This window comes from Peromyscus californicus, unplaced genomic scaffold (assembly GCF_007827085.1).
Source record: "Peromyscus californicus insignis strain IS unplaced genomic scaffold, ASM782708v3 Scaffold_23__1_contigs__length_62951481, whole genome shotgun sequence".
Lineage (NCBI taxonomy): Eukaryota > Metazoa > Chordata > Mammalia > Rodentia > Cricetidae > Peromyscus > Peromyscus californicus.
In genome coordinates, this window is record NW_026294534.1 from 18312442 (window position 1) to 18337372 (window position 24931).

The 24931-nt window shown below is 47.7% G+C and overlaps 1 protein-coding gene across 1 annotated transcript in view; it reads right to left on the reverse strand.

Moving 5' to 3' along the window:
• The window catches only part of Hgsnat (heparan-alpha-glucosaminide N-acetyltransferase), a 34544-nt gene extending 9963 nt beyond the window's left edge, over positions 1–24581 (reverse strand). Inside the window, exons 1-13 of the mRNA XM_052751896.1 lie at positions 24415–24581; positions 20664–20779; positions 19516–19652; positions 18987–19108; positions 16458–16527; positions 12528–12597; positions 11087–11196; positions 8354–8430; positions 6914–6944; positions 5225–5385; positions 3538–3653; positions 2140–2261; positions 1050–1176 (exon numbers count right to left, since the gene is read on the reverse strand). Coding sequence (XP_052607856.1) covers positions 1050–1176; positions 2140–2261; positions 3538–3653; positions 5225–5385; positions 6914–6944; positions 8354–8430; positions 11087–11196; positions 12528–12597; positions 16458–16527; positions 18987–19108; positions 19516–19652; positions 20664–20779; positions 24415–24505 — 1350 coding nt within the window. The 5' untranslated portion in view covers positions 24506–24581. The remainder of the gene's footprint in view (positions 1–1049; positions 1177–2139; positions 2262–3537; positions 3654–5224; positions 5386–6913; positions 6945–8353; positions 8431–11086; positions 11197–12527; positions 12598–16457; positions 16528–18986; positions 19109–19515; positions 19653–20663; positions 20780–24414) is intronic.
• Positions 24582–24931: the final 350 nt, after the last annotated feature.

Genomic DNA, 24931 nt, shown 5'->3' on the forward strand with positions numbered 1-24931 from the left:
TTGTTTTTTTTTGCTTTTACAGCAGAAATTCATGGGCAATTTATAGGCATCATAGGCAGAGTAAACCATGATCCTGCTCAGCCACATTATCACATCTGGCCAAGAGTGTTGGACCACGTTTAACCAAATACAAATGCCTAGCGGGACAGGAATTCCATGTTCATTCCGTTTTAGCCAACCCCACTGTAGCTTCAACAGCTCCTAACCTTCTTTCCAGGCAAATTAACATTTAATAAAACATCTGGGAAGAGGGAGTGGTCCAGTGGAAGAGTGTATGCTCAGCATTTAAAAGGCCCATGTTTTAATCTCTAACACAACAAAAAAAAATTAGTCAATTAAAATAAAACATTTGTATTTTTAACATAGATTCTAGAACTCTGGAAATGTACAGTGTATCCTCAACCATTGCAAGGCCTGAAAGATTCATCCCCAGCTACTAGAAATATTAATTGTTAAAAGGTCTCAGTCAAGACCCTTGTCCAGGGTCCTTGACTAAAGAGAGTTGCAGGGTGAGGTTACAGTTCCCTGGGCCCTGAGTTCGATCCCAGCGACATAAAACAAGAAAAAAAGAAAGCATGGGAATTTGTCTGTCTTTCAAACCGTTCCTGGGCTGCGGACAGTCCACATCCAACAAGGAACATGCGGGACCCGCCCCTTACCCTGTGGGTGTGGAAGAGCTCTCAAATGCCACCTCAGCTGCACAGAGCCCTGAGGAGACACAGGCAGTTCAACTCCTTCAGCTGCCTTCCTCCCAGGGACTAACCCCGTGGGGACGCCTCACACACATCCTGCATTCTAGTCCCTGTCTCCAGAGTCTGGGGCTGGAGGCCTAAAGAGCTAAATAAAGTGCTACTTGTTTTATATGGTTCAGTCTCTCTCCGCAATCAAAAATACCCTCCCCTACCAACAGAGCGAACATGTGAGGCATGAAACCAGCCAGTTTTCTAACAACAACGATTCCCACCACACTGTCCTTCAATGGTGTCCAACTGGCTAGGTCTTGCTACTTCCCTACTTTCCAGTTCCAAGAACAGGAAAGGCTCACTCACAGCGGAGGATGGGTGCTGGTACAGATGACTGTCTCCCAGGAGCAGGCGGTCGATGTAGCCAGCTGCCCCTCCAGTACAATGAGGGTACTTCCCCTCATCCCCAATACCGCCAGGGCCAAGGTAGCCGCTAAGGAAGTGAAAGGCATACTTAATTAACAGGACCGCAGCAGGGACAGTGCTGAGCAGTGGCGGTCCCCACGGGACAGATCCAAAGAGCCTCACACAAACCGGCCCACAGCAGCCCGACCCCTCAACTCCTGTCCGTGTTCTCTGACCAGACAGCAGCCGCCATCACTGGAAGGCAGGTCCGCTTTCTACTCAGGGTGATGCTGAGAGACTCAACCAACCCTCTTCTCCATGTGAAGAGAGCCTCAAAGGAGGGGAAAGTGTGAGAGAACTCCTGTGACTAGAGAAATTTTGATGCTGTAGAGCCTTACCTCTGACTCCAGAAAGCGACATGCAGAAAGAACTACCACAGCTGAGGGACAGCTCAGTCAGAAAAGTGCTTCCCTGTAAGCCTGAGGACCGGAGTTGGATTCCAGATCCCACATAAGGGGGGTGGAGGGGAGGAAAGAGAGAGGGAGGAGAGAGAAAGACAGAGACAGCAAGCCAGCCAAGCCATGCATGGGGCTGGAGGGATGACTCAGTGGTTAAGAGCACAAGCTGTTCTTCCAGAGGACCTGGGTTTGATTCCCAGAACCCACATGGAGGTTCCAGTTCTAGGGATCCCATGCCTCCTTCTGGCCTCCTCGGGTGCTGCATGCACATGGTATGCAGAGATACATGGAGGCAAAACACTCACACACATAAAATAATTTTTTATGTAAAAAAATGAAAGCCATGCATGGTGGCACACGCTTGTAACACCAGCCCTGGAGAGGTGGGGATAGGTGGATCCTTGGGACTCCCTGGCCAGCCTACCTGGCAAACTCTGTGTCTCAAAACAGGAACGGCCACTGAGGAATAATCCCCGTCCTCCAGCCTTCAGACGCATACACATGCACCCCCCCCCCCACCTGCACACACATGCACTCCCACACACAAACAGGAGCACACACACACAGGGATTACCTGGGAAGGGGTCACTTACGTAGGGCACCCAGGGACAGGTAAAAAGAATGTCAAAGCCAGCCAAATGCTTTCCAGCATCAGAACGATAAGCCACTGGGGCCAGCTGCAAGTGATGTCTCGAAGAGAAAGACAGCTTCTCTCCTGAGAGGCAAGAACAGAGCATGTGAAGCAACAGTGAATCTGGGAAATGCCTAGTGAATGGTTTGGGGCCTTTACAGTTGAATAAAAAAAAAAAATCATCTGAGGCCGGGTGGTGGTGGTGCATGCCTTTAATCCCAGCACTTGGGAGGCAGAGGCAGACGGATCTCTGTGAGATCCAGGACAGGCTCCAAAAGCTACACAGAGAAACCCTGTCTAGAAAAACAAAACAAAACAACAACAACAAATCATCTGGCTGGGGCGATGGTTCAGTTGATATCTTAAGGACCCCATCCAAGCCCAGAACAAACACAAAGGGCTGGTGTGTGGCCTGTAACCCTAGTGTAGAGGCCTCGGCTCGCTGGCCAGCAAGCCTAGACTACTTGGTTAGGTCCAGGCCAGTGAGAGACCCAATCTCAGAAAGGGAACATGTGGCCCCCAAGGGTGTTCTCTGGCCTGCACACACAAGCTGATCTAACAATGTGAGGTACAGTGGCTCCTGAGAAGTGGAGGCAGATGGATCAGGAGTTGAAGGTCAACCTTCAGCAACATAGTGAGTTTGAGGCCAGTCTAGACTACACAGGCCCTATCTAAAACCAAACCAAACCAAACCAAACCCAATATGGTCTAACATGTTTGATGATGTCTGATGTTCTTGCACTCTGGGTTTTAATATCACTGTAAAACATTAGTTAGAAATACGTGGGCTGGAGGGTTAGCTCAGTGTAGAACACTTGCCTGGCACATGTGAGGCCCCGGGTTTAATCCCTAGTACTACATCAGGAAAAAAAAAATAGAGAGCATGGTGCACACCTTTAATCCCAGCACTCAGGAGGCAGAGGCAGGAGGATCTCTGTGAGTTTGAAGCCCAGCCTGGTCTACAGAGTGAGATCCTGTCTCACTGCTGCAAACAAAAGGAAACAATTAATGGAAACAGAAAAAAGTATTTTCTTAGCAGAAGTACAGTGGTATACTATGTAATATAAAAATTCAGAAAACTAAAAAAAGATAAAAAAAAAAAAATTCAGGAAACCATACCATGAATTTTCCCCTCATGTAAAGAATAGGATTTCTGGGGATGAGAAGGCAGGTGGCCATGGTTCCATCCCAGGAACCCATGTAAAGGAGGATCCCTAGGGTTCACTGGCCAAGCAGCCAAGCCTACCCAAGGAGTTCCAGGCCAATGAAAGACCCTGACTCAAAAAGAAGGGGAACAGTACCTGATAAACAGCCCGCAAGGCTCCCCGCCTCCACCCCACACACAGGTTAAGATTCTCACCAAGGCACAACTGTCAGGGACAGGCTTTGAGAAGATGAGCTCCAACACAGCAACCACAAAGTACGTCACTCCCAACCGCTGCAGGACACCCGGGATCCGCACCTTATCCCAAGACACTGCCAAAGACACAAGCCCCCGAAGGCTAAGCCAGCATCTTACCCCGAGACAGTACTGTCTCCTGCAGGGGAGCCATACCTATGTTATTTGTAAGTAAATTGTCATAGCTCGTGAATACATGTGGACTGAGGACGTGGCACCCTCTGTAAACAAGCCGCCAGCCAACTTCACTCAGTAGGGGGATAAAGCAGGGACTCCCTGTGGCACTGAATCCAGCTCCTTATTAGGAATATGGATAAAACCCTCATGTCACCAGAAACATGCAGACCAAACCCAAACCAGTGCTCACCCTGTACAACAGGTTACAGGCTGTATGGGGAAGAGAGCCTCTAGCAAACCCTATAAAGGTTCCCCTGAGGTTGGGAAGAGCACACTTCATGTGGAATACAGCAAAATGATCTCGCTCTAAGCCAGAGGTTCTCAACCTGGGGGTCGATCAACCCTTTCATAGGGGTCGCCTAAGACCATCGGAAAACACAGGTATTTATAGGATGATCATAACAGTAGCAAAATTACAGTTATGAAGTAGCAACAAAAATAATCTTATGGTTGGGGGTCACCACCACACGAGGAACTGTATTAAAGGGCCCGCAGCAAGAGGGAGGTGGAGAACCGCTGAGGTTTCTAGGCACTTCCTGCCCGAGGGCTAGACTTGGCTGATGTGCAAGTATCTGTTCTCCTTTGCCAGAGACAAGGCAAGCCCCCAGGACAGTAACTGCTGCTTTCCCTGTGTATCTGTCTGGTACAGAGCAAGGAGCTCAGATCCTCTGTCACTACCTGGTGTCGCTGAAGAGCACAGAAGCAAGGAGAAGAGTCCCCTTCCCAGCAGGACAGCTGGCACACAGGCAAGGACAGAGTCTTTTTCCTTTTTTTTTTTCTTAAGACAGGGTTTCTCTGGGTAGCCCTGGCTGTCCTGGAACTCACTCTGTAGACCAGGCTGGCCTCCAACTCACAGAGATCCACCTGCCTCTGCCTCCCGAGTGCTGGGATTAAAGGTGTGCGCCATCATACCCAGCAAGGACAGATTCTTAAACTAACAGTCCGTGGGACCAAAAGGGCCAGGAGACAGAGTCAGAGAGCAAAGTGACCTGGTCATTTCCTCCTCTGTCCCTTCATACATGGACATGACCCAGAAATAAGACTTCAACCTCACTCAGCCTGACTTTTCTTTCGTATCACAGGAATTGGAGGAGTCACAGAGGTGCCTCCCATTACTAAATTCCCAAGCTAGGTGTAATAATGCCCAACAATATACAAGCAGCACGCACACATACTCTCTAATAATTAGTCCTGTGGGAGGGATCTGGGATGGAAGAATTACATTAGATTATGACATGTGGGGCTCAGTGGCCAAAAGCTTGCCTAGCATGTACAAGGGCCTGGGTTTGATCCCAAACACTGAAAATGTGTGTGTGTGTGTGTGTGTGTGTGTGTGTGTGTGTGTGTGTGTGTACATATGTACATACATACATACACACACATATTTTTTAATATGCATGGACATATATAAAACAAGTCTTTTCCATAGTCCAGCCTAACTATACATAAACAAAGGGGCAGAGACACTCACATGGACCAAGGCAATAGTTGGGGTTGACAATGATAATTCCTATACAGATCAGCAGGAAACTTCTCCATCCAATTTTCCCCAGCAGTCTGATTTTTGAGGATCCTCGTTGTAGGATAGAGGTCATTGACAAGAAAGTTGAAGTTCCCATAATAAATACAAACCTAAAAAGAAAGGCTATTGGTAGGTGGCCATTTCCAATTTTTATACATGTATCCATAATATCTTATAGGAGAGAGGTGACATGCTATCCATCCACAGCAGCCAATCACAGAAACAGTGTCATAATATGGGGGGGGGGGGCAGAGGAGGGGGGGGCCAGAATCAGCTGGGAATTTTGACAGAACATCTTCAAGTCCTGCTGTAGGAGGGAAACTGGCTAACAGTAAAGGAGATTTCCATGGACAACCCTGCAAGCTTTATAAGAGAAGAAAGCTATGGACACTGGGATCCAAGGGGCTTGCATTAACACGCCATCCAAGTCCTTCAGAAACAAAACATTCGAATCTTTCCTTCTCCTCAAAGAAAACAAGTTTGTTTCTCTCTCTGTCTCTGGCCATTTGGTAGGAAGGAGTCACCTCCTTTAAAAAACAAAGAGGCTCACGTGTTCAGTCGGTCCCCATCACGGGGCCTTCTGGACGCCAGGCCTACGGGGCCAGCACAGGGCTGCAGGGTGGGGCTAGAGGACTGGAGCAGCCCTGTTCCTGCCACGAGACTCGGCTTCCTGCTTGGTTCTCAAGTGTGAGAAAGCTGCCTCCCATTTCCACGGCTACACAACTCTGAGCTAAAGTAACTTCTTCCTCTAAGTTGCTTTTGTGAGGTATTTTGTCCCACTGAGGAGAAAAGTAACCAATAAAAAACCACAGTATATTCTTCCTAGTTATTGGCTCAGAGCTAGGGAAACGCAGCTTGCTTTGCTGCCTCCCACAGTCCCCCTGGCTTCCCTTCCAGGATTCAGCTGTCTCATAGAGCAGCATGCTGAAGTCATTACCAGATCTCAGGCAAACAATACTCGCCCTATCCAAATCCTCTCAAAAAAACAAATATTTCTCCCCAAACCTTGAGTGTATGGTAGTAATAAAACACGGAGTGCCAACATCTGAGACATTCTCCTGGAACCGTCTCCGATGACAAAGCACTGGAAATGCTCAAAGCCTTGGGGTAAACACAAGTGCTGCATCATACAGGAAACACGCCTTGACAAGACCGAGAGTCCACTAGGGAAGAGTGCTTTTACTCTACTACTGTACTGGTTGATAAATAATGACGCTTATTGTCTGTGTCAGGTGGGATCAGCTGGCGCCAGCGACTTACTCCCTTGTAGAACTCTACTAAAGATTTCTGTAAAGCATCCCATCCCTTCCCCATTGGTGCCGTTCAACAAACACGGAGTGAAGTCCTTTGTTAGGGAGACACACAGCACCCACAGACAGAAATGGACAGTCACACGACAGTCAGACAGAGGGACAGACACAGCCGTCCAGCAGGCACGGGTCCAGACTCAAGCAACAGACACACAGGAGGTGGAAGCCAACGAGCAGGAGATTTCAAGTCTGGGCTCGCTTGTGGTTAAGTGACTCCAAGGGGAAGGGGAAGTGCTTTTGCCCCTTCCTGTTATTATCACCAACGCAGTATCGGCGCCAGGAGTGCATCACTAACGGGTCTAACCCTCGCAGTATACTGTCAGCTCACCATGGGAAGACGAGGTCGGCCACAGTCAGTCCTGCAAAATGGCGTGAGAACCAGCAGTGAGAAAGAGGGTTCTAAGACAGAAATACTTCCCAATTCCAGAAGGTGGACGTTTCCCCGCATACTTCCACAGAAAGTACAACCCACAGACAGGAGCCACATACAGTCACTGGGCCTGGGGCCGGGGAGGGCTCCCTGATCATAAACCATTCAAACTAGACGTCTGTGGACGGGTTTGTGACCTCCCCGCAGAACTCGTCAAAACCCATTCTCTCCTTCCACCAGACACCCATGTCTTCCGGCAGAATGTCCAGCAAGGGTCATAACAGAAACCACTGAGTCACACAAGAGAGAAGCCGGTGTTTAGGGATGAATGGGAGACAGGACTCTTGTTTTAAATTCTTCTGTTAACTTTAGGTATTTATTTATGGATGGGGAGGCATGTGTAGAGAGAGGACAACTTGTAGGAATGTGGGTCCTGGGGACTGAACTCAAGTTGGCAGCCAGCACCATGACCTGAAGAGCAATTTTGCAAGCACATGAGTCTTGTTTTACACCTGACCTCAGGCAAAAGGCCAAGTAATAACTCTTGTTTTCAATAGATAACTTAAGCACAATTCAGGTTCTACAAGCATCTGGACTCCAGGTCTGAGTACTGAGCTGTATCAGCTGCACACTCCATCCTCCATGCATGGAATCTGGGTACCAGTGGTCAAACATAATGAGTATCTTTTAGAGGCTTCTCAGACTTTTACAGAACAAAAATATTCTGTAACTATATTATAGAATTATATTGTAAAAAACATTTATTTTACAAACAAAATATTCTGTCTGGCCAGAATAAAGACAACTAAAAGTTCTCAAAAGTCGGTGTCTGTAATGATCAGGTATTCCATGCCATTTTCCTGGTTCTAAAATACCCATTGTCCAGCAACTACCCACCCAGATTTATAGCTATTATCAAGTGCCACTCAGACTCAGTGGCACCCCAAGAAGGACTCTAAATCTTAGAAGGGGCAGACACCCCAAGAATACGGTAGCTCTGCTATCTACACTGTAACAATGATAATGTAAAACCAAGTCTTACGTTTCCCACAGAGACACAGAATCTCACAGCAGAAAAAAATCCAGTCTTTGTGTTATTACAGAGAATCACTCTAGATCCACGGAAGAACAAAACCAAAGGGCTCTGAGCAGCCCCAGGATGGTTCTACGTGGGCTGCGAGGGCCCTGGTGGGGCGCCCAGGGTGGTTCTACGTGGGCTGCGAGGGCCCAGTGGGACGCCAGGGTGGTTCTAGTGGGCTGCGAGGGCCCCGGTGGGGCGCCCAGGGTGGTTCTTGTGGGCTGCGAGGGCCCCGGTGGGGCGCCCACAGGAATGTTGAGCCATCCTCTGGTCCACAGTTCTGGGGGTCGGGGGGTGAGGCTGGGGGACTGGTAGCTTACCATTCCAACTTGAATGTTTGAAGTACCAATATTTTCCTCCTCCATAATTCACGAAGACCATGACGATGAGCGCTATCCTGTAAGGCAAACAAAGGAAGGGCCGTGTGACGACGACAAATCCGTAAGTGCAGACGGACACTTTCAGACAAGGGGCGTCACCTAACAGTGCGACTCTGCAGAGCAGTCTGTGACACAAGCGGAGAATGTAAGATATGATTATCTGGTGTCACTATGAGGGACCACACGGTGACGTTCTGTCACCAACATTTCTAACAATATCTCAAGAAAATGTACGCTTGGGCTGGAAATATGGTGCAGCTAGTGATGACCCTCACTACATGCCTAAAGACCACAGCCCCACACAGCAGAAGGGGAGAATTCTGTCTGGTGAGCTGTCTCTCACCTCACAGATGCGCCATGACCAGGAATCCCTAACTAATACACACACACACACACACACACACACACACACACACACACACACACACACTTAAAAATAAACTTCGCCGGGTGATGGTGGCACAAGCCTTTAATCCCAGCACTCGGGAGGCAGAGGAGGCAGATCTCTGAGTTCGAGGCCAGGCTGGGCTACAGACTGAGTTCCAGGACAGGCTTTAAAGCTACACAGAGAAACCCTGTCTCAGAAAAAAACAAAAAACAAAACAAAACAATTTTTTTTTTTAAAGATAGAGTTTCTCTGTGTAACTGTCCTGCCTATCCTGGAACTCATTTTGTAGATCAGCTGGCCTCAAACTCAAATAGATTAGCCTGCCTCTGCCTCCTGAGTGCTGGGATCAAAGGCATGCGCCACCACACCCTACCTATGCTACTGAATTTTCTGATCTGAAAACAAAGGGATATGTTTCCAGTAATGCGACATTTTAAATTATTTCGGTATCTCAGGCTGACTGTCACAGAAGACAGAGAAGCCTGGGACTCAGAAAACAGAAGGTCCAAAGCCTGAGTCTTGCTTTCTTGTTAGGCACATCCTAGGCACTTAATGCTGGTTTCTGTCCTGCTATGAAACTCTTATCTCCAAGTGTCAATGAAGACAGACGGAAAAAGAATACACTCAAATGGACTCTGAACAGGCTATCCTTTGGTGCTCTCCTGAGAAGGAACACACAGACAAGCTGAGAGATCTACCTGCCTGTGTGTGCCTTGTGACAGAAGCATAACTCTCCCACTTAGCAGCTCAGTGAATGAGAAAGTTATTTAACTCAGTGGTTCTACTTCTCCAGCTGTGAAACACACCTATGTGTGGAGCCCCACAAAGGTTTCCTAGTGAGATCAGAGCTTGCTTTACCCAGCAGGGCTGCATTAGAAGATTGCTTGACCACATGTGTGGTTACCAGGTTGGGTAGGGTCTGCACTTGGCTGTGCTAGGGGGAGGTCTTTTGCTCCACCCCTTGGCGTTCCTATAAAAGGCCCTTTAGAAGATACAGAAGGGGCCAGTGGATATTGGGCCAGCCCTCCCGAGGCTATCCTGTGTTTCTGTTTCTCTCCCTCTATCTTTCTACCTAATATCTCTTATCCCTCTCTCCTCAAGAGTACCCTGGGGAAAAACTGGGAGTGGGTTCCCCACACCTATGAAAAGCATATGCGTCCGTGATGCCACAGGTGGGACATGCCACACTGTTGTCACAACAGCTCAGTAAAAATGCAGACGCTGCTGGTGGTGACGCAGTCTTTGCTGTCCTTGAGTAGAGCCTGCTATGAATCCCAGCATGCCTCACTCTGCCCCAAAAGACACAAACAAACAAACAAACAAACAAACAACCCACAGGCACAGTGAAAATCCTGTTTAAGGTCACTTTCAGGTCATGCATGTGGGATACAGGAAAGAAAAGTAAATTTGTACTTAGACCTGGGTCCCAGTCACAAGATTTCTCAGTGTGAACATTAAACACTCGGAACTCTGAAACACTTCTAAGGGTTCTGGATAGGGGCACCTTATCCCAACACAGGACCCGGCGCCCATTTATCAACAGGGTCCTCGGGACTCTGGAATCTGGGAAGGATATGTAGGGCTACCAGCAGAAGCCAGTCCTTCTCAGATGGAAGAAATTGAAGAGTTGACACTGTGTATCTGGTTTTGGGCTGTACAGTTATCTACTTTGTCAGAGTACCAGAAGCACAGTGTGACAAGTTACGACACGACTGTGGATCTGCCATCAGAGGGTTTGTTATTCAAGGCGCTCTAGTATTGAAGGGCGGGATGCAGCTGTGGGCTGGCACACCTTCCCAGCTGCTGCTTCTCACTAGACACAGTGAGACAGGGTGGCCCAAACACAGCCACTTGCCCAGACTACGAACCACACTAGTGGAAACTGTTCTGGCCATGTTCCTCCATTATTCTTCTCTCTCAACCTCACGAGGCCCTTGTCTTTTGTTTCACTTTTTCTGTTTGCTTTCTGTGGTGCTGGGGAAGGACCTCCGAATGACTAAGTAAGTGGTTTGCCTATACTCTGGCCCCTTATCACGACAAGTCCAAGGAAAGAGGCCACAGACACTACTTTTCCTTTTTGGTTTTTGATAAAGGGTCTTGTTAGGTGTCCCAGGCTGGCTCTGGATTCTTAGCAATCCTTTTGCTTCAGCCCGAGTGCTGAGTGCAACACTCCGCCAGCGTAGAAAATTAAAAATATGCCAAATACCTTCAGCTAAGAACGGGCTTGTGTGGGACTACAAAATCTGACATGGACCGGTCCCCACCAGGTTGTGAGCCTCACTTACCCCCTAAATGTGTCCACACTTCGGAGACGGTGTGGCAAGGCAGATGTGCGGCACGTCTCGGGTTGGCAGTCCCCACTGAGAGGGTCTGCTCTGCTGGGGGATCCTAGCTCCTTCCAAAGAAAGAGAGCAAGAGACAGTACTTAATGAGGCTAAGGAACAGATTTCATTATTTGAAACTAGAGTGGAAAAGCAAGGGGAACTTTGGGACAACAACTTGGTTTTGTAAGGATCCCATTCAGAGGTTTGATTCTCCGCCTTATTCGCATTTTTATGCCCTTTGCTGAGTTTGCTGGGAGTCATGTTGATAGTGACACAAAGAAATGGTTCTGGGGCCGAGGGTGTAACTCAGTGGCAGAATGCTTGCCTACCACGTGAAAGATCGCATGTTCAGCCCCCTGCACCAAAAAAAATAAGGTGTGAACTGGTTCTTCGGTCGTCCAGAACCGACATGGACACAAGGGCACTGCTTATTAGTCCAAACGTCACAGTATATTAGTCACTGCAATGGCCATTGGCATCTACACATTTAATACTGATGTTTCAGCTCATTTTCCAACAGGGCTGGCTGCTTCGTGAAAACTGTACATCTTAAGGCACCCCAGACTTCCACCCTCACTGAGAAAGAGAGGGGTACAGGACCTCCACAGAAGCTGAGGACAGGGCTACTCTTTATTAAGGACACATGCTGGGGGCTAGCAAGACGGCCAAGGCCGAAGTGGCTGCCGTGCAGGCCTCACCCCAGAGCCCACAGTGGAAGGAGAAGATCTACTTCCAAAGGTTGTCTTCTGAGCGCTACATGCAGGCACTGCACGTGCATGCACACACTCACACCCATGTGTCTCTCTCATACACATGCATTAATAAACAAGTAATAAAATAGAGAATAGATGTGAGGGGGCTGGGATGACTGGAAAGGTGCTTCCCTAGCATGTTTGAGGCCTTGGGTTTGATTCCCTGTACCACAAAATCAAACAAGATGACATATGCCTGTAACCTCATCCCTCAGGAGGTGGACAAAAGGAGGATCAGGAGTTCAAGGCTATCCTTAGCTATATACTACATAGAAAGTTAGAGGTCAGCCTAAGCTACATGGGACCCTGTCTCCTAAGGAGAGAGAATGAAAAGGAAAATGAAGCAGGTAGACAAGCAGGCATGCAGGAATGCTGGCTTACTCTGACAATCCCACATGCCGGGACTATCAGACAGGAAGAGGAATCGAGGTCCTGATGAGGAATGGTGCTCCATGTGGAGCGTCTGTGCAGCATGCACAGGCCCTGGGTTAGGAAATCAGCACAGGGAAAACATTCAGGACATACAGTCTGGCTTTCCACGACATAATTAAAGTGTATTCAGCTGGACAGTAATGCTCACTAAAAGGGAAATTATAAATTCAAATTCAGAAAAACCTCCCAGACAACACATGTAAACTCGAATAACTCACAGAATTGATGAGGCGGTCAGTTTCTCGAGAAGTTATTGCCTTAGAAATCCAATTAGTGAAGTCATCCAACCTGTATTAAAAAACAAAAAAGTCTCCATTAGTTTTCTTTCTTGAATGGTAATATCTTCAAAATGACTAGATATTAAAATAAAATTTAAGTTCCATTAACTTTATGAAAGTTTTTTAGAAATGGCAAAATAGAGATCAAAGTTTGTAGTAGCCTCATGAGTTAATAATGGTGGAGACTCAAAGAGCTGTGAAAATCTCACCAGACAGTGCTCTCTGCCACCAGGGTTCTGACTGCTATTAAAATCAGAAGTCAAGCACACGGCAACAATTATGACCACTCAACCCAGGAATGACTCCACAGAACACACATGAGATGGGCGATTACATACAAAAGCAAAAAGCACCGTCTATGTGACTGCAGCTACATACAAATGCACATGTGCACACTGCAACTACATACAAATGCACATGTACATACTGCAGCTACATACAAATGCACATGTACACACTGCAGCTACATACAAATGCACACGTGCACACTGCAGCTACATACAATGCACACTGCAGCTACAAACAAATGCACCCGTGCACACCGAGCAAGCTGGAGTGAGCATTCGTTGGCAATGATCCAATTCTTCTCTTTGCATGGTCGACCTAATTTAAAAATTAAATCCATTTGTACGGTTGGCAAAAGGGTAAATCCACTCATTGATTTTCTTTAAGGTGAGATTTCTACCTGGGCATACATCTTTCTAAAGATCTCCAGCCCACAAGACAGCTCACCAAGTAAAGAGGTTTGCCACCTAATCTGACAACCGAGTTTGATCTCAGGAACCCATATGGTAGGAGAGAAGTGACTCCCAAGAGGTGTCCTCTGACCTCCACACATGTGCATGCCCCTGCTACACACACACACACACACACACACACACACACACACACACACACACACACACTTTTTTTTTTAAACAGAGTATTTTGCAGGGCATGGTGTTGCATGCCTTTAGTCCCAGCACTCAGGAGGCAGAAAAGGGTGGATCTCTCAGTTCAAGGCCTGCCTGATCTACAGAGTGAGTTCTTGGATAGCCAGAGATACACAGAGAAACCCTGTCTTAAAAAAAAAACCCAAAAATTACATCTCAGCTTGCTTTAAAACGAAGCCGCCCATGTTTTAATAAATACATGAGTCACTGAGCTTCAAATATCCACACATGGGCAATTTTACTTTAACTTCCCCTCCTGACTCACTGCCTTTTAGAATTTTCAGAAAGCCTAGGCATAAAATCACCTCATCCATAAACACTGAGGTATCTGTAAAAGGGAAAAACTGTTTTATTTCTAAACACAGTCATGATGTTATTATACTTTACAGTGATTTTCTTGAGTTTATTTAGAATGTGGGGGAGGTGTGCACATGCCATGGTGTGGAGGTCAGAGGACAACCTGCCGGGGTTGCTTCTCTCGTCCATGTGGAACTGGAGTTGGTCAGGTGGTCAGGCTTGGAGGCCAGTGCCATGGCGCAGGCCTCTCCCATCACTGCATGTGAATGACAGCAACATTCCTTACCACGGTCCCATCGCCGGCTCAGTTTCCCTGGCTAGAGGTGTTCTTCACACTTCAAGTGTGCAGATGAGCCCCACACATATTCCACACAGCGAACGTTTCCACTTGTGTCTCCTCTTACACACCAGGACCACTTCCGGTCCACACAGCACTGCTCACATCACCATCACATGAGAACATTAAAATAGACACAGGCAAGGAAGCACCAAAATGGAGAAGTTGAAACGCTTAAAACAAACAAACACTTATCTTTGACTGCCTCTTCTCCAAGGGGAAGGGGGACACTCTTGAAACGTCCTTGAACTTACACAGGGATACTGGGAAACAACGGGGCAAGGGGAGGCCGTTAGCGCCCCTCCCGCCAGAGCATTCAGTCCACACCCCCTCGCCAGGAGAGGCAAAGATTAGTCCAACTACACAGAGGGCGAGATGACAAGATGCACGTCTCCTCCCTGCGAACAGCTCATTCCAGCTGTCTGTCACTATGGAGCGAAGGGCAGATCCATCCACATGAAAAGCACCAAGAGAAAGCACACTGCTATATTAAAACAGCAGGTCCATCTTACCAGAAGACTGACAAGCTAATCACTGACTCCAAGGAAATGAAACAGCGAGAATTCTACTTTCTTCCCGGGAAGCTGCTGAGTCAAATGTTCACATCCAAGCAGCGCGTGATAAGGTCAGGTTTCTTAGACACAGGATGAAACAGTTTCCAACACTCAAAAAGCTAGAAAGTTCAGAATACATAAGCTCCCTCAAGGCAGCCAAACTACGGTTATATTTTCATTCTCCCAATCTGAACACTGTTGAGGGGCATTTGTACTCTATGTGAAGATAATTTCTGTGACTGGTTTAGTAAAGAGCTGAACGGCCAATAGCTAGGCAGGAGGAAGAGGTGGGACTTCCAGGGAAAGAACGGAAGAGGAGAAAGAATCGAGGGGCAGGAGACACCAAGAGACACAGAGAGGAAACAGGAGGTACAAGATGGAAGAGAGATAATGCCACATGAGAGAACGTAGCTTAACATAAAGAGGTTAACTTAAGTTATAACAGTTAGTTAGGGACAAGCCTAAGCTATAGGCCGAGCTTTCATAATAAGTCTCCATGTCATTACTTGGGAGCTTGCTGGCAGGCCAGAGAAAGACTCGTTACAGAACACAGCTTACTAATGATGTGGTCCTTCAGGAGACCCAAGACCCTAACGGGATGAACATGTGAAAATGCAGTGTTTCTTTCCTTCTGTCCGTCCTTCCTTCCTTCCTAAGGCCGAGTTTCACTCTGGAGCCAAGGCTGGCTTTGAACTCAAACTCAAGATCCTCCTTCCTCTACCCTCCAATTGTTGGGGCTACATGTGTGTGTCCAATGACCACTCTTCTTCCCTTTAAAACATGAAAGAACTTTCCTTTACAGTTGATTGAAGGGCCAGAGAGATGGCTTGGCAACTAAGAATGTATTCTGTTCTTAAAGAAGACCTGAGTTTGGGTCCCAGCACCTACACTGGGTGGTTTACAACTACCTTAACTCCAACTTCAGGAGATCCAATGTCTCTGGCCTCTGTGGGTGCGCATGCACACGCGCAAACATGCACGCACACACACACACACACACACACACACACACACACACACACGGACAGATACACAAACAGACAGAGAGACAGACAGATACAAACTACTTTTTAAAAATAAATTAATTAAATCTTCAAGTTGATTAAACCAGGATCCGGTTTGCTCCATTTTTCTTGTTTTGTCCACTGGTTCACTCACCAGGATCACTGTTAACTAGGCAGAGAAGGCCAAATGCCCTCTCCACTCAGATGCTTCTGCTCACAGGAAAGGGAGTTCATGCTGAGGTCCTGAGCTACGTGCTGTCCTGGTGCTGCACTTTGGCCCCCTGACCCCTGGGCTCATGGGGAGCAGAGAAAGATGGAGTGGAGGGGTCGTCAAAACTCAGAAGCAGAGAAGAGGAGGAGATTCCAGTGTGGCAGCCTTCTCCGAAAAATATTAGAAACCACCTCTACTAACCAAACTCAATCCCGGAGGTTCTTTAGGAACTAAATGTCTCTCAAACATCTTCCTCTGCAGCCATGTTGGGAGAATGGAAGGCAAAAGCCCATCTGCACCATCACGAGCATGCCTTATGGTCAGATTCTACGTTAGCGTCTGCTCGGATGCCCAGGACTAGAACAGACACGGCAGATGCACAAACGCTCATTAAACACACAATAATGGTCAGCTATGTGTGTTTGCTTTTGGGGACTGTCCTGAGAAGGAAGACGGTGAGTTGAGGGCCAAATTTCCCTTTCTGGGTACATTATTCTGGGTCTGCTTCCTAGTCACGCTCCCCTCAACAACTTACCTCAGCAGGAGCCTCAGGAAAGATATCGCGATGATGAGTGCTAGACCAACAAGGAATGCGATACTTACAGCTATAAAAGAAAAAAAAAACAAAAAACAAAAACACTATTATCCTCAAAATGCCATCGTAAGGATCAGAGCTGTTGGGGCATTACACTACCCTGTCAGTGACAGCTGGAACAAATATGAGCAGAGCTCACATTCTTATGTTAAACTTTGAATCACCGATTAAGAATGGAGCATGCAGGAGCATGTCATGATATACTCCCATCTACCACTCAGCTCCTGGATGATTTATTACTATTATCAAGAGACCGTCTCTCTTGGAGCTGGGGACACAGCTCAGTAGCGGAGCACGGACCCTGCATTTTCAAGGACTTGGGTTCTATCTTCAGAAAAAAAAAATGGCATTGCTAGGTCTCATGTATTAAGTCCCTTCTTGTTTTGCTAGCATATTTTAAAGCCCAGACATGGTGTCATTCCATCCCTATGTTCATAACACATATGGGTCCTGCAGAAGGTCTGGGGACCGCAGATGTCTCCTGTCATTCCACACGGAGGAGAACACAACTCTCCTTGGGGAATTTTCTACCCCCAGATGGAAAACCTCTACCTCCTCATGAGAAAACATCCAACAGGGTCCGTCTACTCCAGAGCCAGTTCTCTTCAAAACCATCAAGGTCAAGAAGACAAAGGAAGGGCAGGGGGACACCGAAGGGACAGAGCAGTTCTCACAGCTGAGGCAGCGTGGGATCCTGGGTCGGATCCCGAGAAATGACACCGAGGAAAATGGTTCAGCAAGAGATGCCCTTGCCACCAAGCCTGACAACCCGAGTTCCGACCCCAGACCCACGGGGCAGAAGAGAGCAAAAGCCCCAGAGCTGTCCTGTGATTCCACAACATGTGGACTGTGGCACCCCAGCACAATCAATAAACAAATGTATGTTAAAAAAAAAGACAGCTTGGGACGTCTAGATGTCTACAGAGCGGTGCTGTGTCAATGTTAAGTTTCTGGTCCCGATCATTATATACAGGGAAATTATGGTATGATTACATAGTTTAAGGACATACGCAGAGCTAGATAAAGGGTATTCAGAAACTTTTTCACAGACGGTGCCATGCAAAGGTACCCATAACTCTTTCACACCAAGGAGACTTCGCCCACAACTGACCACGCGACACATGCACACCCTGAGGCGGCACCTCTTGCAGCTGCCCATGGGACACAGATTGGCTAAGCTGGCAAAGGCCTGTGTATTTGGTGTCAGAGCAAACAGTGGGTGCCAGGTTCAGGCTTTGCAATAAGCTCCTTCACCTGCTGGGCCATCTCGCTGGCCCTCAACTGACAACTGTAAATTACTGTCCAAATTAAGTGCCCGTTACTCCAAAGGCAACTCAAGTATTGCTTTTATTTTTGTCTTCTTTGTTCCGTAGTAACCCTGTGTTTTTATACTTTTTATATGTTGTTTTTTCATCAGTGACATTCATATTTTTTAACTGTTTGGTGTGTTATGTCTGAGTGCTGCACTGTGCGTGTGTGGAGGCCGGAGGACAACTTGTAGGAGTCTGGTCTCTCCTACCATGTGAGATTCAGGGAACTGAATTTGGATCCTCAGGCTTGTTGTCAAATGCTTTTACCTGCTGGACCCAGCATCTTGCTGGGTCTCATTATTCTTTTAACTGCTTAAGCTGTCCCATACTGCCCCGTGGGTAACAGCTCTACATTCTTTTAAAATAACGTCACTCTTAGCTCTCTGTAAACAGAGTTTATTAATGATGCAAAGATTCCTTGCTGTCCCTTACAGAGCATCACACACATTAATATCTAGAGAGGGCTCAAGGTGACAGATGTTCTGCAGTGGAGTTATAAGAAAATGAAGGATGCTTACTGTAAGGGAACCTCAGTTAGCTGTCAGTGTCAAGGCTCACAAGAAACACTGTGCCCTAAATCCCCAAACAGAAAGTTAACTGCTTCTTTCTAGCTTCTTTCTACTGTATGGACTCTTCAAAGCGTGTGCTCTGTAAAAATGCATGCGCAGACCTAGCAACATCAAAATATGGTGCTACATCATGTAATTTTCTTAGTAAAACACCAAACTGGGATTGGAGGTATAGGCCAACAGTAGAGCACATGCTTCAGCACGTCTGAGGTCCTGATTTTAATCCCCAGCACCAAAAAGAAACTACAACTGTACCATAAACAGATGGTAGAGGCAATATATAATCCATGTTTTAAATTAATGAACACGTCATGAAGCGTCAGACGCAACAAGCCTGAAAACTTTGAAAACACAAACTTAAGAAACTAACAAAGAAGCCGGGCGGTGGTGGCGCACGCCTTTAATCCCAGCACTCGGGAGGTAGAGCCAGGCGGATCTCTGTGAGTTCGAGGCCAGCCTGGTCTCCAAAGCGAGTTCCAGGAAAGGCGCAAAGCTACACAGAGAAACCCTGTCTCGAAAAAACCAAAAAAAAAAAAAAAAAAAAAAAAAAAAAAAAAAAAAAAGAAATTAACAAAGAAACATATACTTACGAAGGTTACTGTCGACTGGATTCTCATTAACAGCCAGGTCACAGGCAATTTCATTGGCTCCAGTGGCAGCATGCTGTACCATCAGGGAATAGTTTCCAAATTCTCCAAATTTGTATTCCAGCCTAAAAAGAGCAGGTAAAATGAAGGCACACGGTTACACCAGGAAATAAGGAAGGAGCTAGACCAGTGGTTCTCAACCTGTGGGTCATGACCCTCATGGAGTTGAATATCAGTTATTCTACATCTCAGATATTTACAATGCAATTCATAACAGCAGCAAAACTACACTTACGAAGTAGCAATGAAATAATTTTATGGTTGGGGGGGGTCACCACTACATGAGGAACTGTATTAGGAAGGTTGAGACCCACTTAAGCTAGATTCTGGTAACACCATCAGTGAGGAGCAATGGGAATTCTTATAAACAGATCGGGAAGATTAAGAAAACATGTTTGAAAGAGAGGAAGAACAAACACCATGGAGGAAAAAAAAGCAGACTCAAGTCCGACCATGACGAGCAGGCACAGACCTGCAAGCTGCCGTCTCTCCCCCGGTATAATTAACTTGCAGGATGGACCCGTGCTGGGTGCTCACGGAGACGGCTGCCACGCTCGGCTTTGCAGGCCTGCCACCGTGAGAGACGTTCACCAGAGGCTGGAAGGCGCACTGTGGAGACAGAGACAACAGGCACAGTGTCGGGGTGTCCGCAGTGTCAGGGTGGTGCTGCTGCTGCTGCTGCTGTTTGGCAGTGCTGGGGATCAAAGCCACGGCCTTGCACTGTTAGGCAGTCTTTCCCATTAACTACACCTCTCGTCCTGTTAGGCGTCTCGAAAGTCTCTCAGTGGTTGAGGGACACAATATCCAAGAGAAAAATCCTAACTTTTCCTTGTACTTTAAAAAACTTAAACTATAGTAATTCAGATAAAATTTACCCATTTTATATTAAAATGATGACTGCCAGGATGGAGTTAAACGATCTTTATTCATAAGTAAACTTTTCACAAGTAAATAAATACTTTAAATCTTGCCTCCTATTGTTTCCATGAGTATTATTTAACAATTGAATTTACAGGATCTGATGTTACATATTTCTATTTAATACACATATATCACCAACTATGATAACTGTGGGTACTTATGTCTTCAAAGCTTTTCTACTGCAGCCTTACATTTTTGTCATATAAACAGATTGTTTTAAAATATCCACACATGAGGTTCTTGTTCTTTTTAAATTCTTTCCTTAATAAATTTCTAAAAATGTAAATTTCTAAAAATGAAATTAATGGATAAGAATAATTATCTTAGTTGGTGGTGGTGGTGCACACCTTTAATCCCAGCACTCAGGAGGCAGAGGCAGGTGGATCTCTGAGTTTGAGGCCAGCCTGGTCTACAGAGTGAGTTCCAGGACAGCCAGGGCTACACAGAGAAACCCTGTCTCAAAAAACAAGACAAAAATTTTATTTTTAATAAGAATTCCTGTTACATGTGGCCTAGCAGTGAGTACTCAAATAAATAACTTTTTTTTTAAGAAAGGAGAAGGGAGCGATACCTATCACTGCTAACCATTCCGTACCTGTAAATCTGAAGGGAACAAGAAAAGGGCTTAGATGTTAGGACATCAGAAGAGTGTATCAAACAAGCCCCAGGGCCAATAGTGAGGATGCATACAAAACTTACTTGGTAACAGTAGTCAGATTTCCAGTATACAGTGAGGCTTGTTCCCAACAGTTCATTGTGGATAAGAAGCAAAGCCTGATCCATCTTCAGCTCCACATTCCTCTTTTCATTTACATCTGATATAAATCAGAAAGAAAATTTGCAAAAACCCAAAGCACCTGAGGGTGACAGACAGCCAGAGCCCAGCAGCAGCGCTTCACAAATACCTACAGACTGGAGCATTGGGGTCTCCAGCACACTGCCCCAAGTGTGCAGATGTACCTGTGTGCAACTCCACACAGATGCCCTTTGGCACAGATGGTCAACTACAACTGAGGTTCCATCAGCATCATTCATATCCAGTGTGTGTGAGGAGGTAACATTCACTGAACTGAGGTGTCTCCACACCATAATGACGTCATGAGCTAGGTTATTTTCTGTTTTGCCGGAGAACAAAGCTCACAGCTTTGCCCATGCCCACAGTCACAGCCATTCAGTGAAATCACTGAGCTGAACCAAGAGTCTATTATTCCCACGTCTAGACTTTACCACATTAGTTATGAGCTCAACCCCAACAGCTTGTTACAAATGCAGACTGCAGCTTTCTCTCTCCAAGGAGGCAACAGGAGACATTAAAGGCTGAAGAGATGGCTCGGCCATTAAACGCTCTTCCAGAGGACACTAGTTCGACACCCAGCACCCATACGACAACCCCACAACCATCTGTAACTGCAGTTCCAGGAGATCTGACATCCTCTTCCGGCAGAGACACACACGCAGACCAAACACCCATACACATAAACATCACACGAGGAGACACCCAGATGCAGATGTATATGAAAACCCTGACAGGCAAGACCATCACCCTCAAAGTCCAGCCCGGTGACCTCACTGAGAAGGCGTACCAAGGTCAAGATCCAATCAGGGCGCCCAACCTGACCACCAGCACGTGATGCACAGCAACAAGCAGCCGGGGCACGGCCACACTCCTTTGGGCAACACCATCTAGAAACAGTCCAGCCTGCACCGACTGCTGCACCTACATGGAGGTGTCATTCAGCTCTCCCAGCACCATAGCTGATAGGAGATGATCGGGCCCCACGTGCTACACCCTCCTGCACTTGCCAGTTGTCTGTTGAAGCCACTCCAACAGCCTCCAACCCAAGGCCAAAAGAGCCAAGGGCGGATGCCAGGCCTATAATCTTGGGATCCTAATAACTGTAACAAAATCCCACTTACGTTGACTGGCGCAGTAAAAGAAACAGAAATGCAGCCGGGCGGCGGTGGCGCACGCCTTTAATCCGAGCACTCGGGAGGCAGAGCCAGGCAGATCTCTGTGAGTTTGAGGCCAGCCTGGACTACAGAGTGAGTTCCAGGACGGGCTCCAAAGCTACACAGAGAAACCCTGTCTCGAACCCCCCCCCCCAAAAAAAAACAAAAAAAACCAAGAAACAGAAATGCAGACTGCAGCCCTCCCTCCCAACTCACACCTGCAGGTGGGCAAGACTCCTGGGCCATTCTGCCTCTTTATATTTTGAGACCTCTTGTGCCTCATCTTTCTGGTGGGGGATCCTGAATCTCCTTCCAGCTTTCAAGCAGATTGGGAAGGGGTAAGAAGTCTGTGAGAAGACTCAAGGGCAGAAAGACTCTCGGCTTCAGCATTCATTCAAGAGGTCCAGGTCACAGCTGGCTGGCTAGGTGACATCATGAGGGTGGCACAGAGATGATAATCACTGAGGGACTGGGGTGTCCTCTCCCCTCACCATGTAGACTTCAGGCACTGAACTCAGCAGTCGGGCTTGACAACACGCTTCAGTGCTGAGACATTTTGTCAGCCTTGTATGTTATTTATTTATTTAATTAATTTATTTATTTACAAAGGACCTAGAGAATGAACTTTCATGAGTGAAGTTTTCCTCCCAAAATAGTCTTTCAAAGATTTTATTTTATTTTATTTATTTTTTCCCAGAGCTGAGGACCGAACCCAGGGCCTTGTGCTTGCTAGGTAAGCGCTCTACCACTGAGCTAAATCCCCAACCCCTCAAAGATTTTAATACAATCTCAAAAGTACTGTGAAATTCCAGTACTATTCAGTGGGGCTGACAATGACTTTCTAACTATGTGCCACATCCCAAAAGTCTTATACAATGTATTAGTGTCTTTTTTTTCTTCCAGTTGGGGTTTCTCTGCATTGCAGTGATTGATCTCGAACTGTTGGGTTCTAGGGATCCTCCTGCCTCAGTCTCCCAGATAGCTGGAGCTCCAGGCAGGCACCACTGTGAGACCTAGAGAAATCAACCAACTTGCTTCCGGTTAGGACCTGCTAGCAGGCAGGTCTAAGTGGAGGCCAGTCAGCTGTAGCAGCTAATGTCTGGATTACCACACTCCAGAGAGGAATTGTATCTGCTTTGTAGCCTCTGGTTCTCAACCAGCCTTTGGATGTCTCCCTCACTTTTCAGTTGATAAAAAGAAAACCGAATTTGAACATATCCTCCAAATGTTCCCGAGTGACTATTTTCCTATCCTGAGAGTTGTTGGAGTGCTTATTTAACCCCCTTCCTAAACCCAGGTATCCTTAGGGTTTTTTTTTTTTTTTTTATCTTTTTCGTAATTTTCTTTTTCATTTCTCCTGTTAATTTTTTTTTAAAGTGTGTTTAGGTGCCTTGCCTGCATGCATGTATATATACCACATGAGTGTCTGGTCCCCGAAGAGGCCAGAAGACAGCATCAGAACCCCTAGAAGTTGAGTCATATATGGTTGTGAGCTGCCATATGGGTGCTGGGAATCGAACTGGGGTTGTCTGGAAGAGCAGCCAGTAGGCTTAACCTGGAGACATCTCTCCAGTCTATCGTTCATTTCTGACGGTCTTCCTTTTTGAGTTTGGTGTCACTCCCTGTGCACCTGTTCATCTTTTCTCTATACTTCAGCATCCCTTCGTGGTGGGGATGACTGTACCGCCATTCCTTCATCTTTTGTGGCGCGTTTCATGCTTCGGTTCCCCTTGTGGGTTCTAGACTCGCAAAGCTCTGGCCATTGTTACTACGTTACTCAGGACCATACCGAGTCCTAGCTGAACATCAGAATTGCCCCGGGAAGCTTCAAAAACAACAGCAACAAAAAGTTCAAAGACCCTGACCAGACTCCAAACTCGGCATGATTTTTTAAAACCTCTCCTCCCAACAAGACTCCTAAAGTCCTGAATTCTTACAGCTTCCTTTGTACTTTTTTTTTTTTTTTGCATTATTTCAATATTTTTTTTTAACGTTTGGAAGGTGGAGGGGCGTATTTCACAAAGACACCCCATCCAAGTTCTGATACGGAAAAGGGGGTGGACGGTGGGGAAGAGGCAGGCGACACACCTCGCCGGATGACAGGCCCTATCCAAAACAATGCGCAAAGGGGGTTTGTCCACTTGCCTCCGTCCTCCAGCCAAACTAGCTCGGGGAGTTTGTGAAATGGTGCTGCAGGACCCTGGGGTCCTGAGAAGAAGGGGTCGAGAATTTCTATTTTTCCCACCCTTTCCCCTGGTGGTTTCGGGGACGGACTGAGCACCCACCCCGGGCTCCCGCAACCGAACCTGGGAAGCCAGGCCGAGCCCGGGCTGCCGGGGTCGCAGCTCCCGTGGCGACGCCGCCGGCACTGCGGTCCACCCCAGAGCGGCCCCGGCGCCTCGCTCAGGTCCTGTGCCCCGGGGGTGGTGGGGAGACGTCCCGGGCAGGCCCACGCGCGGTCCCCGCCGCCCCGAGCCCGCGCGCGCGGTCGGTCGCTCACCTGGCTCGGCCCGGCGGCCGGGGGCCAGCAGCGCGGCGCTCAGCACCGAGCCGGCCAGCAGCAGCGCGGCCAGCACCGGGCCCGCGCCCATGCCGCCTGCCGCCTGCCTCGGGGAGCTGCGCTCCTCGGTCCCCGCTGCCGAGCTGCGCTCCTCGGTCCCCGCTGCCGAGCTGCGCTCCTCGGTCCCCGCTGCCGAGCTGCGCTCCTCGGTCCCCGCTGCCGAGCTACGCTCCTCCGCCGGGCGCCTGCGCGAGCTCGACCCGCCCTTCATGGCCGCTCCGGTGTCGTCACCGCCGCGGTCCCGCAGGGGAGGGCGTGGCCGAGCCTCCGTAGTCCCCGCCCCCTGTCTTCCCTAGCCCCGCCCCTCTCCGAGGGAAAGTGTGTGCCTAGCTAGAGCCGTGCTTAGCGCCACAGAGTGCTTGCTGCCTGGCTGTTTTCTAGCCTTTGCGCCCGTGTTTCCGTTCTGTGGGGAGAAGCATCCAGAAGAGTGGCCTTTGCTTCCCTTCATTCACCCTCA